At 48.5% G+C, this 13,565-nt stretch overlaps 1 protein-coding gene across 2 annotated transcripts; it reads left to right on the top strand.

Annotated features, from left to right (window-relative positions):
- The first annotated feature begins 2,745 nt into the window (after positions 1–2,745).
- Positions 2,746–9,563, top strand: LOC142050449 (retinoic acid-induced protein 3-like). Of its 2 annotated transcripts, none has more exons than XM_075079118.1 (4): positions 2,746–2,853; positions 5,491–6,461; positions 7,452–7,504; positions 8,200–9,563. In XM_075079118.1, exons 2-4 carry the CDS (start codon positions 5,537–5,539, stop codon positions 8,290–8,292), a joined length of 1,071 nt encoding a protein of 356 aa, XP_074935219.1. In that variant the 5' UTR covers positions 2,746–2,853; positions 5,491–5,536; the 3' UTR covers positions 8,293–9,563. The 2 variants fall into 2 exon arrangements, with proteins under 2 accessions (XP_074935219.1, XP_074935210.1); XM_075079109.1 differs by having other exon boundaries at positions 2,746–2,980.
- Positions 9,564–13,565: the final 4,002 nt, after the last annotated feature.

Genomic DNA, 13,565 nt, shown 5'->3' with positions numbered 1-13,565 from the left:
AGCTGACACAGAGGAAGAACCCAGACTTCTTCCACTGCCTCCTCCTGCTGCCCAAGGGGGAGGTGTGGGTGCCTGCTGCCCAAAAGGGTCAGTCCCTGCTGCCATCCCTGCCTCTCCTTGTCAGCTGTAGGCACTGCTCCTTCCTACTCACCAGCAGGCAGCTGGCTTGTCTAGGGCTGCAGCATGGCCAAAGCAAGCTGGTTTGCTACCAACAGCCTCCCACCCAAAGAAACTTCCAACATTATTATCCTTTTGCTACTGGATTATGTTGAAATTATTTTGGAGACTTGCTATGCATTTCAGCTGATGAGTGTAAAGATCTGTGTCTGAATTAATTTTCTGGTCTCCTTTCACCTCTGTTGGAGAGAAACAGATACTTCCCAGGTGAGATTTGGTTTGTTGTGAAGCAGATCCTGAAACTCCCCTGGAAGTGTCTCTTTCTCTCCACCAACTATACTGGGAATTTGGATAACTGCCTCCGATGAAGAAGTCTGCTCTGTAGACACCTAGGAGTCAATTTAATTATCCACACACTGGTACCTAGGACTATTTAAGATCCTCTGGGTTATTCAGTGTGAGCTGATGCTCTAGAAGAGTAGTTTCCCATGGCTTTTGTATCCTATATGCTATCCCTGTGCTGGTGACTGAGTTGCAGGTGACTGAGCTGCAGCACCTTCAATGAACTCTTTGTCTATGCTGATGCACCAGGATGAAGCCCATATGGTGGACATCTACATCTAGGTACCTACAAATAAGCTGGGCATCTCAGCTCTGAAATAGCCAGTGGAGATTCAGCACTCAACCCATTTGCTCTTACAAAGGTGATTTGTGATGCCTAAGGGTATCCAAAACATCCGCACAGGACTGCCAGATCTGATACAGGAGGTATGGGAGACCCGTGTGCTCCTGGAGTGGTCCCTGGAAGCTGAGCAGGATACCCTGTGGCACGGATGTGCAAGCAACTAAGGTGAGGCCCCAGGCAATCCAGCCAAGCACACCTGGGAACATTTCAGTGTACACAGAAATAGGCACCAGCAACTGATCAGCTGGGTGAGTCCTTCTGACCTTTTGGCTGTTTGGGAGCTGAGACACTCAGCTCACATTTAGGTAATAACCAACAGACATCTAAATTTGGGTGCCTCTATCTGAAGTTGCCTCCCATCCCTAAAGCAACGTGACAGTCATCTCACCTTTCTGGTGTGATTGTTGTGCCATTTGTACTTGCCATGTAGACCAGCAATGCTTCTCCACCCTCCTTGGCACAGCGTGAGAGCCATAGGCATCATTTCTCAAGCTACTTACCACGAGTCAGCAGCACTTGGGCTCCTAAGTCGCTTAGGAAGTTTTTGTTAAACATAGCCCCATTTATCAGCCTTTTGAAAGTACAGGTGTGTTTGATGACTGGCTCTCATGGGGTTTTGTGTGTCTGTGTAAATGTAGAGAAGTAGCTGGCAGTCCATAATGTGCTCTGATGAGATGCAAATAGGCTGGCAGCGACCAATGACCTTTGGAAGCTTCTTGGGATGTCTTCCTAGGCAGGTTGGGTCCTACTGAACGGGTGCTAAACTCCTCTCCATCACTCTTTCTTTCCTTCTCTCATTTTTCACAACTGACTCCTCCTTGGCTGGCTCACTAAGCCAGGAACTGTCACAGGGCTCAGCATGGCCCACCCTACAGTGACCGCACTGAACATTGCCTTTCACTTGGTGAGCTAATCATTTCTGCAGGCCCTCGTGTACTTCTAGGGGGTGAGCAAGAGAGGACTCTCTTGTATATGTTTTGTGGCAATCTCCACATGTGACATTGAAGAGGGATCAGCACCCAGAAATAAGCCAGGTGCCCTAAGACAAAGAAAGAAACATGCAGCTGAGGCAACCACAGGCATTCTGACCACAGCACAGGCATGTACAGCTGCTCTGCTGGTTTTGGGAAGGAGCACAACCTCCATGGGCTGGGAGGGATTTCCAAGTTTAGGGGCTGTGTGTAGGGACCAAGTGCTTGGTGTGGATAGGCCCTGATGTCAGTTCCTTAAACAGAATAATAAAATACTCTCAGTGGGTAATACCTGAAGTAAGAGATGAAGTTATGAACACGTTGAAGATTCTGGGGCTTTGGATGGGATTGCACTGATAGGTGAGACAGGTCCAAGGCATAATGTAGAGCAAGAGAGAATTCGTCCTTGCCTTCATTCATTAACCATACAGGCCAGCAATTTGGACAAAGTGACTCAGTGTTCACAAGCAGACAGAACTGCGCCTTCAGAGATCAGGGCTGGGCTGAGTGAGACACCAGGAAAGGCAAACTGCCATTTTCAGGACAAAAGCCCGTGGTTCACACTGGCATAGGGGGAAGGGATGAGCAGAGCAGACATGTCCCTGTGCACAGGTGCAGCGCCCAGCAAGAGCCGCGAGGAAATGGTCTCTGGAGCCAGGCTTGCAGCCACTCTCCCTCCAGGTGCTGTGGGACCATTTTCATCCCACTAACTCTTCATCTTCCACCTTGCAAGCAGTTATCTGGCAAGAAAACATGCAAAGAGACAAAAGGTTTGGAGCAGGGAGGGGATGCACTGCTATTCATAGCCATGGTCTCCACCCACGGGTGCCAGGAGTCAGACAGGGGAACCCCTTATCAGGTGCTTGGCTGAGCAGCATTCAATTCTGTTGCAGGGGCCCCACCTCCAATCTGAAGCAGGGGTGAGTGCCCCACTGACGTCAGGAGGCCTTTCTTCATTTCCTGGCACGGGGATCGTATTTTCCTAGCTGTGTCCTGTCGGAGAGCAGAGGCTGTGGAACTGGAATAGGCGTGCTCAGCCACACCTCCTCAGGCCTCCAGCTGTTAAAGCTCCCAAGTAAGGTGAGCGTGGGGCTGCTGCTTGGCTGGGGTTAACAGGAGCAGAGGTGACTGTGTTACTGGTGCACTGGGAAGTTGCCTTTTCTAACTGGAGCCTCCCTGTTGCCTTCTCCGGACAGGACCCAGAAAGGTAATTCAAGGCAATGTTCTACAGGATCCAGGGTGGACCTGCCTTCTGCGGCTGGGGTGGATGGTGTACAGGACTGCGGCTCTGGGGGGTTGGAGAGCCGGGGTGTGGGGTGCCACGGTCAACAGATGGGATTGCCAGCTGGAGCTGGGGGAGTTACGGCAGACTTTCCTGGGAAATTATTTGAAATTTGTGTCTGAATTGGAGTACTTTACACATAAGTGTTAAGGAGAGAGGAGGCTCAGGCTGGAGGGAGAAGACTCAGCACTACAGCAAGAACCATGATGTGGTTGTGAGCTGTGATGTGGACCCAGCAGTAGTGAAGTGACTGTACCACAGGCTCCCTTGCACAGACTGCAGAGCCCCTTGGAAATCCCAGATGCTTGTGTAGGTGCCAGATGAGCAGACCTGGCTTCTGGGGGGCAACACTCACCCAGGAGGCAGGACAGAGACTCTTCATGCCTCACAGGACATTTACCCTGAAAAAAAAGAAAAGGGAGTAAAGATCAGCACAAGTGGCCCAGTTCTCCAAGGCAGTGAGGTTCTTTCCACCCTATTTGTTCCAAGGGCTGTGGCAGCCAACTGTGTGGCAAGTACCACTTGCAGTAAGAACCAGTCAGGACCCAAAGCTATGGGTGTGCTCTGTGCTGCCCTGGGGTCTCACGCTGGCTCTCTGGGCTCTCCACCTCCTCCTGACACTGGCCACCAGTCTGTATCTGCCAGAGCTGTGAACAGTAAATTTCTGTAGTTAAAATTATAGCATTTCTTCTCCAGATCTTCAGAAAGGTTTATTATTTATTACTCACAAATGCCCAGATAACTCTCAGCTATTTGTGCAAGAGGTCATAAATCCCCAAAATATTGTGAATTATGATTTGTAAAAACTCCCATGTGTGTTATTCACCAGTCCCATTCTCTTCATAAGAGTCCAGAGTCCCTGCATATTAGCATAATTTCATTTTATTGTAACCAGCTTTTTGAAAAGCTACACATCTCCATTTACAACATGAAGTTATAAACTGGGAAAAAACTCCACCGTTTATAAGCAGGTCACATTGAGGCATATGTGGGGTTGAGAGTGAGTCAGTGGTATTTTCTCCCTTCACTCATCCTTTGGTTAGATCAACTGCCATTTATTGAAGACTCAATCTCCCCTCCCCAGAATCTATTAGAAGGGTTTTCGACTCAGCCTTGTAACTGCAGCCTGTTGTTCTGGAGGGGGAATGAAGGCAAATGGCAAGCACTAACCACTAAATTTTGCAAGGGGAACTTTTTTCTTTGTTTCTCAGAAAAGAAAGCCCTTGGTGTTCCAGTGTGGGTCACCATTAAGGCCAGAATCCCCCATGTTTCAAGCCAATATTGTATCTAAACTCCTGTTTTGGTAGATTTTAGAGACCTGAGCCTAACTGAGCAATTTGGTACCTAGAAAGCAATACCTAGCCCCTGGGGTCTAAACTCACTCAGTGCCAGCATATTGGGCCACAAAGTGCCCAACATCCTCGTACAGTGGTTTCTGCACATGCTTCAGGCTCCCAAGGAATTAGGCAACTTAATTCCCTTCAGCAATGGGCAGAGCTCACCTAAACAGCCCTTTTATCCCCTGGCGAGGCAGGCTTAAACCAGGCTTACTCAGACAACACTGAACTCCTCATGACAAGACAGCAAGAATTCACTGGGTGCATTAGAGACCTTGGCCATTCTTGACTTGTGGACTCCTCAAGCAGTAACTTGGTGGTTACCCCTTGTGCAATGAACAGCATTAGCTTTGACATGTCAGGCCTCCAGCCAGCACAAGGCAATATCTTGGGGAGGGGACCAAGGTCTTTGAGACAGTTCTTACTGCTGCACTCCATGAAGGACTATGAGTCTGGGGCTCATGGTTGGTGGCCTATATTTGCTATTTAACTTGGAGTGAGAAGAACTAGGCTGGAGACATGCAGTTAGTTACCTGCAGGGTAGAAGGTCATTAAAGTTCCCCTTCATTCATACCCATAAACCAAAACACAGAGTTTTTCAGAGAAAGTAGTAGACAGAAAAGGAACAGAGTAATGAATTTCCTGTTCTGCTTTACTCACCTCTGAACTTCACTGGCACAAGGAACGGATGTTGTCTGAACTCGTCAAAAGAGCGTAAGCTGTACTATGACTAACAGCTGCTCCTGTATCACAGAAGTGACAAGACAGCTCAGTCTCTGTGCTGCAGGGCACCAAGCTAACACCTGCGAAAATGCCTCACCTCCTCCCTGCTCCCCACACTCCTATGACATTGCACAACCCCAGGCATGGTGCAGAAGACATGCAAGGTGAATCGCCTTCTGCTAAGGGGCTTGGCTTGCCCTTGACAGAGAGCCGATGGCACAGAAGGGTATGGTTCTGCTCCCACAGCCCCATGCCCTTAGCACTGTGGTGTCCTTGCCCATTGAGGTGGGGATGGATGACTGTCCTGCCTCTCTCTCTCCTCTGCTGGCAGCACCCAGGTAGTTGATATAACAGCCTGTGTCTTTTGTTCTACAGCTTTGGGGAAACATTTCACGGGGAAGGTGTTCAAGAAAGCAAGAGGATGGTGACACCACCTCCCCAAGGCTGCAGCAGCATTGATGATGACTATTACCTGCTCTGTGACATGGAGATGGCCTGGGGGATTGTCCTGGAGTCACTGGCTGCAGCTGGTGTCCTCGTCACCATTTTCCTCATCTGCTCACTCTTCTTTCTCATCTGTAAAGTCCAAGACAACAGCAAGCGGCATATGATCTCCATCTATTTCTTCTTTCTCTTAGGCACACTCGGCATTTTTGGTCTCACTTTTGCCTTCATCATTAAACTCAATGACAGGACTCGCCCCACTCGCTTCTTCCTTTTTGGAGTCATCTTTGCTCTCTGCTTCTCATGCCTCCTCACCCATGCCTGCAACCTCAACAGACTAGTGAGAGGAAGAAAGCCCTTCTCCTGGCTGGTGTTGCTGCTTCTCATTGTTTCTTTTGCCTTGGTACAAGTTGTGATCAGTATTGAGTACTTGGTCACCATGCTAGTAAACCAGGAAATGACATTTCTGCATATGTCTGCGGAGGAGACCAACAAAGACTTTGTCATGCTTTTGATCTACGTGCTCTTCTTGATGGCTCTGAGTTTTTTGGTTTCCATGTTCACATTCTGTGGGTCATACAAAAGCTGGAAGAGGCATGGAGCGCACATCTTTGTGGCTGTCCTGTTCTCCATTGCCATTTGGGTAGTGTGGATAACTATGCTCACAAAAGGCAACACAGTTTTAGACAACCGTAGCTGGGATGATCCTGTCGTGGCCATTGCTCTGGTGTCCAATGGATGGATCTTCCTGATAATGTATATCGTCCCTGAAATTTGTTTCCTCACTGCCCCTCTGAAGCTGGGGGACTACCCTCCAGAAAATGACTTCTGCCAACCCAAGTTCATAAAGCAGACAACTGGAGTGGTCAACCGTGCCTACACCCAAGATGAAATTGTGCAAGGTATGATGAAGTGAAGGACTCCACTGTCCCTCAGCCCTAAGCACACATGCACCACTCATGAGCTAAGAAGGGTAGGAGAGCTACAAAAAAAGATATGAAGATGATGGATAATTTAGAGGTAGGAAAAAGTTTCATACTGATGAAACTTCAGAAATGCAAGTGAAAGTGGATATCCGGTTAAGAGGGAAAAAGAGTAAGGACCAATGCAAAAGCCAAAGATGTGTAGGAGGAGTGACTGAATAGGAGAGTTAGTCGGTGCTAGGTCTGAGACATAACTCCTTATGATTCTGTTGTCTGGAAAGTACGTGTAAAAATTCAGGATTTTTTTGTTTGTCTCTTAGCAATGATCCAGCTCTTCAGACCTCTTCAGGTTATACCTTGGAGATTATTTATTCCAGTTCTGATCTGGTTCCCATTATCTATTTAAAAATTAACTCATTATCCAAAAAGGAGGCAAGGAGGTCTTACTTTTCTGCATAAGTCTTATGCCTTTTTGGACAAAGCAAAATGTTTTGTCAATTGAGGCTTCCCAAATCTATGGGTAGGACATGTGACTGCAGTCCCCACGGATCTGCTACTGAGATCACATTTGTCCCCTGGAGTCAGACCTCCAGGTTTGCAAAAGAATAGCTGGGAAAGGCTGTGCTTTCCCAGGGAATACTGCAGACAGGGTCTTGTGTACACAAGTGGGAGGGATTTGGCCAGTGATGATGACAGCAATTGTGAGGCAACAGGAGGTGTCTAAACTCCAAGGCCACCTATGTCCTGTTATTTACAATACCATTAATTCCTGCTTTCATAAGGAAATATTTAATAAGTCTCCCACCTATGGATTTTAACCCATTCCTGCCTGCATATTGCATAGTTTGATCAGTCTAAAAGCAACTGCTAACATAGCCACAGGCCCTTTGAGTCTCTTGACATGGTATTTCCAAGCTACCATATAATGCTAACTCACTAACTTCCCCCCGCTCTTGTCTTGTGACTCAGGAGACACAGGAGACCTCAACTACTCCCCATACTCTTCTCACTTTCAGATGAAGGTAAGTTCACACCCCTTTCACCCATTTCACCACATGTAGGCTGTTGTTCAGGCACTGAAGGGAAGGGAAGGAGAAGGGGCAAAGACAGACCTAGAGCAGGCTCTGTGGAGGCAGGCATATGCTCCACATGGAGCCAGGAAATACCCTAACATGTGTTCAAGGAGGTTTCTGTGGCTAGGGGGAGGGAGCTGTGACATGTCCAGGGACATGAGGAGGCAAGAGGGCCCCAAGGCAAAGTCTAAGGTTGTGGTTTTCAATACTTCTGGATTTGACATCCCATAAGAATTCCCCTCTTTGAGCACAGTTCCTGCAGTAGATTGTGCTCTTTCCTCAGGAGATCTTGTTCCTTTCCCCAGCCTGTGCCCTGCATGTATTCCCATCAGCAGTTACTGGAAGTTGCAGTGCAGATCCTGAGTGGGCAGTCTATGTGTCACCATGTGTATTCACCAGTCTCTTTTCAGACCACAGCCTAGCCAGGTCTAGTAGCTCACATCATGTCCCTACATGTCCTCTGGTGACATGTCTCCATTACTGGTTTGTTCTGCCAGTATCATCTTCCACAGCCCCATTGATCACACTCGCAGGAAACCTTAATCTCTGTTCTTCTCTCCCCTTTCTTTTTTTTTTTTTTTTTTTAAGCCCTATTCTATTACATCTCTCCAGTTTTGAAAAGTAAAGACTTTCTTCCTTTTCAGACCATCGAACTGCAAAACGATTTCTCCATCCCTCGGCCCAAGGCGCGGACAAGCCCATACCATGACTACACTGGTGGGAAAGGCCCCATGTAGAAAGCTCCGCAGGGAGCAAAAAGACTAACCGCCCATCAGCAGAGGCGTGAGTAATGGGCCACATGGTGACAAGTGAGTTGATCTTGCAGAAGAAACAGAGTCAAGCCACACTGGCAAAAGATGAGAGGGGTCCTCTTTTCCCTCCACAGGCATCCTTGTACCTCCCCCTCATTCCTCAAACACAGCATCGAGACACTGCTCTAGCCTTCCTATCCCTGCTCACTCTGTTTCTCTGTGGGATGGAGCTCATCTTTTCTGACAGAGTAGTGTGCTGGGAAGAGCCTGTTCTGGCCTATTTTCAGCAGGAATGCTGTAGGGCTAGAGCAGCAGGAAGATCATCAGCCCAGTCTGCGACTGGCTCTGCCCCAGACAGGTCTCACTTTGATGGGCTCATGGGGATGTCTGCACCCCACATCTGATGGGAGAAGAGACAGGAGCAGGCACATCAGCCCTACACATCCCCACCCGTGAACACATCTCAGGTACTACAGAGGACACCCTTATCTATTCACAATTACTTTTGTGCCCACTCCCAACCCTGCCTGGCTCTCCTCCAGAGATCAAGGGTGGGGGTGGGGGAAGAGGGAGGGAGGAAGAGAGAGAAAATGCCATTTTTCTTCTTCGTGTTCACTTCCAACCTCTTCCTCATCACCTACAGACCATGGTGGAGAGGTGGAAGAAAACGTAAAGACATAAAAACGTCTACACTTATTTACCCTGACACATTTTCTGATTTGCACTCTAGCATCAGCCTCCCTCCTAGCTCTAGTGCCCTAGCTGAGCTCCCCAGGGAGCCTGCCCAGCCCTGCAAACCCTCCCTCCCCACCCCTGCCACCCCAGGCTGTGAAACCCTGCAGACAAAACCTCTTCCGTGCAGCTGCTTGCTGGTGGGATCTCTGGTGGGACCTAATCCCATGCACCTTGGATCTCTGTCTCCTCCCAAGTGTGTCTCTGACATTAACACAAACATTTCGCAGGCAGCCAGAGGGCAGACACGCTTCTTCCCAGGAGCGAGCAACCACAAGCATGTGCGTGTGTGTGTGCGCTGTGTGGACTGCACCCTAGCAATGAGCAATGAGCCTGCAGAGTTGAGTCATTCTGTAGCCTGCTTTGCATTTGGTAAATAGCTTTCCATGATATTTCATGTATAAATACATAGAGCTCACCAAGTGGTTGTGTATGGTACACTGTGTCTGACACAGCTATATATTTATTTAGTACTTTGTATGTGGAATATTTAATTAATAAAAACCCAAACAGCCTGACTATGAGAGACTGGTGTTCTTCCTTGGGAATGTGAGTCCTCTAAGGGCTGGTGGGGTGACAGCAACAGCTCTCCATGGGTTGGAGTGGGCCACCTGGAAGACAGCAGCTGGGGGGAAAATGGCACAGAAATGCTGGCTTCTTCGAAGCTGTTACTGTGGACAAGAGATCAGCTCCTTGAGGGCGCAGAAGAGGGTTAGTAGCTTCTCCATGTTACTTTTCTTGAATAAGGAAAGCTGATTCAGTTAGAAGTGCTTGAGAAATTAAGAAATATAAACCCAAGCCACAGCAAGTAAATGCAGGAGGGAAGATGTGATCTTTTCATCACTGCATGTGACTGTGTCTGCTGGGTCTATATTCCTGTACATATTCACTTGTTTCTTGCTGGTTACTCGCATAATCAAGAATAGAAAGGTGCTTGTAGGTATTTAATTCAGCTTGTAAAAATATGTTTTTCTGATGTTCTGAACACATGTAATATTTTTATTTGAAAGTAGAAACAATATCAAAGCAAAATAATAATTATGATGGTGATAAACATTATGATGATGATAATGATGATGATAATCATGATAATGACAATATATTTTTTAAAACCTCCTGATGGTATGAGGCTGTAATCTTCCATTTTAGGGGCTTCCTCTCCCATGAGTTTTTACATTGTACATCATGCTACCACATATCCACATGCTCCTGGTAAGCAAATCCCCTTCCTCAGGCACAGTGCTGTCTAGAATATGCCAGGCTGGGCCTCTCCCACTATGCCTACCAACACTGAAGGGCAACGCAGGGACCTTTGGGTCTTCTGAATCCTTTGGCATGAGAAAGAGCCCTCCTAGCCATTGGTTTGAAATGCGTCTCAGGACATCTTGCCTTTTTCTAGTAAATCTGAGGTAGAAAAAATGCTTACCCTCCCTTCCACTGGCACAGTGCCACATGTGTAACACAGAGGATTGGAGAGAAAATTCAGGGGTGTTATTGTAACATTGGGGAGCCGATTGGGAAGTGGGTATGTGAGGTCTGACACAAGGCGTTGACTTGCAGGTTGAAGGTAGGAGGGTTGTGCTTGAAACAATACAAAACTTTCCAGAAATGAGGTTTTCAAGCTGCTGTGATCATATTGATGACTTATGTGTAGCTAAAGTGTGTCCCAAAAGAGCCAAAAATGTGCTAAATAAGACAGAGCCAGGTCCCCTGTTTCAGTGGGGCCTGGTGGAGCAAAGGGACAGGCTAACAGGAGAAATAAGAGCAAAGAGTGCTCTTATCATGTGTGTCTTTCCATATCACAGACACTTATCAACTCCTTCACTGACTGCCACAGACCAGAAAGTGCCTCCCAAATCGCCCCAGAGGCAGCAGAACTAGGAGGGATGAGGGACACCATATGCACTCCCATCGATACAGAGCACAGTAATTTTCTTGATTACTTGGTTGTTATTGTGCATGCTGCTTGGCAGAGAGTGAAAAATCTTCTTCCACGGATTTACAGTGCCTTTTAGAGTAATTTTTTTAAAACTCTGTAATGACAGAAATACTAATCTGCCCAGAGTTATTTTGCACTTGTTCAATATTAAGACAGATTTGGGTGAGAGCTGATTTAAGTGCAAAATTAAATACAAATTTCTGTGCAACTCGATGCTGGCAGGAAAGGGGTGGTGCCACTCTGCAGGTTTCTCATACCTCTAGAGAGGCTTTTGGGGAAGCAGCACTTTCCTCTTTCCTTACGATTGAGCTTAAACAAACCCAGACGACCAACTAGTCACACATGTACACGTCCCGGGGGAAATCCTAACTGGTGGGGCCAGAGATCAGATCATAAAGGACAAGCAAGTGGAGGAGGCTTAAGGTTGCCTGATCTTTGTGCTGTTTTTTCTTAAGATCAGCCCTCTGGAAGGGCAGGAAATCCGGTAAGGCTCATGCCCACCCTTTCCCCTGCAAAGGGCTCCTTTGGTGGTGGGGGCTGCAGGTCCATTGCCTGCAGGGTCCTCTGGTTTCTCATCCCTCCTCTCCCTGTTCAAGGAGACTAAAGCACCAGAAATGTACACACTGGAGAAGGCTTGGCATGGAGCACACCTGGATTATGAAAGCAGCCAGGATTATTGGGAGGCAGGATAAACTTATCTGAACCTCAGGTCAGGGATGTCACAGGAAAGGGGCAAGGAAGGGCAGAGGCACTGCTCGCACCCAGGACCTTCAGGGTCACCATACCAGGGGCTTGCCAGGGCTGTAGGGCTCCACATGCCCAGCCAGGCGTGGGGTTGGAGGGTGCAGTAAGCCCTTGGGGCACAGCCCCAGGCCAGTGGTGCCAGGGCCTGCGAGAGGGAATGACCTTGCTGGGTTTACCTCCCAAATGCTCCCTGCTTGCCAGAAAAGCTTCCCCTTTGGCAGCCAGTGGGATGCTGTCCTCCCTACACAAGCTGTTTAACTCTATCCCAGCCAAAACCAGTAGAGGGAAGGATCCACCCTCTCCCCACTAGCTCTGTAGCTCTTGCTGTGGCACAGGGTGAGTAAATGAGTCCTTCTCCTTCAGCTGGGGCAGGAGATGCCAGGGACTGTTGGAGGCAGGGAGGAGCACGCTGCCAGCCAGTAGAGCTGTGGTTGGGTTGCGTCCTCCTTCAGGCTCTGGAGGCAGAGGTGTTAGGGAGCTTGCCCAACTCCCATGCTCATCAGGCTGGGACCAAGAAAGCAAGTGTTTGGTTCCTGGGGTGGTAGGAGGCAGCTGCATGGAATGGGGAACCCACAAGGCCTTGCAAGCCCCTTGTAAGCCTGAGGCACCCCTCATACTGCGCAGCCTTTTCTGAAGTAAGTGCTGAAAAACTGCACCTCCCTCTGGCCTGCCCCATATGAGCGAAGAGCCGTTGGGAGCCCTCCCTGCCTCCCTCCTTCAGATGTCCCCTCTGCGGCTCTCCATTCCCCTCCTTGTTTCAGTATTAAACACAGAGCAGTGTCAAACAGTGACTCAGCCTATTCATGAGTAGCCAGGGCTGGTGGGGATGCTGGAACAGCCTTGTGCACTTGCTCTCTGCGGGCTTATGGGGCCAGGGGATCACTTTAATCTGATCTGCTCCCCAGGGAACAAAACCACGGGGCCACATCTTGGATGTGGCAACTATTGGCCCAAGTGTGCATGACGCTCCTTTGCCAAAGATGGCCGTGCTAGCAGCAAAGCTGCCCATGTGTCCAGTCTCCAACAACAGCAGATACCTTCTCCCATACAAACCCTGTACCGTAGGTCTCAGTATATCTCATCACAGAGGACCACAAATAGACATAGCTGAGGAGCAGAAAAACCTCTAATTTTCTCGGCTGTGTTCCAGGCAAGTTGAACGGCTGTGAGCAGAATTAACTTCAGCCACCCCACATAGCTGCACTACAGCCTGTGAGCAGCACCCAGAGGGGACCAGCACCCAAAGGAGCAAGTGGCAGCACCAGAGCCTGAAGAAACCCCCTCCTGCATTTCCACCCAGCCAGGTGGGTTTCTTAGATTACACTGCTGTCCTTGACACACACACTCCCCAGGGAGGGACTAGCTTTGCAGTGTCTTAAAGACAAACATGAAATCTAAAAGCTGTCAGTGTGGGTAACACATAGCATACCTCTTGCTTTATTCTGCCCCAAGCTCCCTTCAAAGCATAAGCTCCCAGTTGTGCAAGGAGCTTCCAATTCTGAGAAGCCACACGGTTCCTCCTCATTTCCAGCTCTTTCCTGCATTTTTGTAGGTTTAGCAGAATTACAGAGTCACACAAACATTTTTGTCAGATGGGACCTCTGGAGAGGTCTAGTCCAGCTTCTGCCCTGAATAGGGCTCACCTCAGAACTAGACCAGGTTGTCAGGGCCTTGGCCAGGTAAACTTTGAATATCTCCAAAGGTGGAGATCCGTCAGCTTCTTGGAGCCCCTGTGCTGGTGTGTGATCACTCTCATTTGGGTTTTTTTAAACTTGGGATTTTTTTGAACTAATCAGAATTTCCCTTTTTGCCACTTGTCTGTCACCCCTTGCCCTTTCACTAT

This window comes from Phalacrocorax aristotelis, chromosome 1 (assembly GCF_949628215.1).
Source record: "Phalacrocorax aristotelis chromosome 1, bGulAri2.1, whole genome shotgun sequence".
Taxonomy (NCBI): Eukaryota; Metazoa; Chordata; class Aves; order Suliformes; family Phalacrocoracidae; genus Phalacrocorax; species Phalacrocorax aristotelis.
This window is presented reverse-complemented; position numbering and strand designations above follow the sequence as displayed.

Coding starts and splice junctions, on each gene's coding strand:
- LOC142050449 (XM_075079118.1), top strand. CDS start 5,537: ATGGTGACACCACCTCCCCAAGGCTGCAGCAGCATTGATGATGACTAT. Junction 6,462..7,451: donor CCAAGATGAAATTGTGCAAG/GTATGATGAAGT, acceptor CTTGTGACTCAG/GAGACACAGGAGACCTCAAC. Junction 7,505..8,199: donor CTTCTCACTTTCAGATGAAG/GTAAGTTCACAC, acceptor CTTCCTTTTCAG/ACCATCGAACTGCAAAACGA.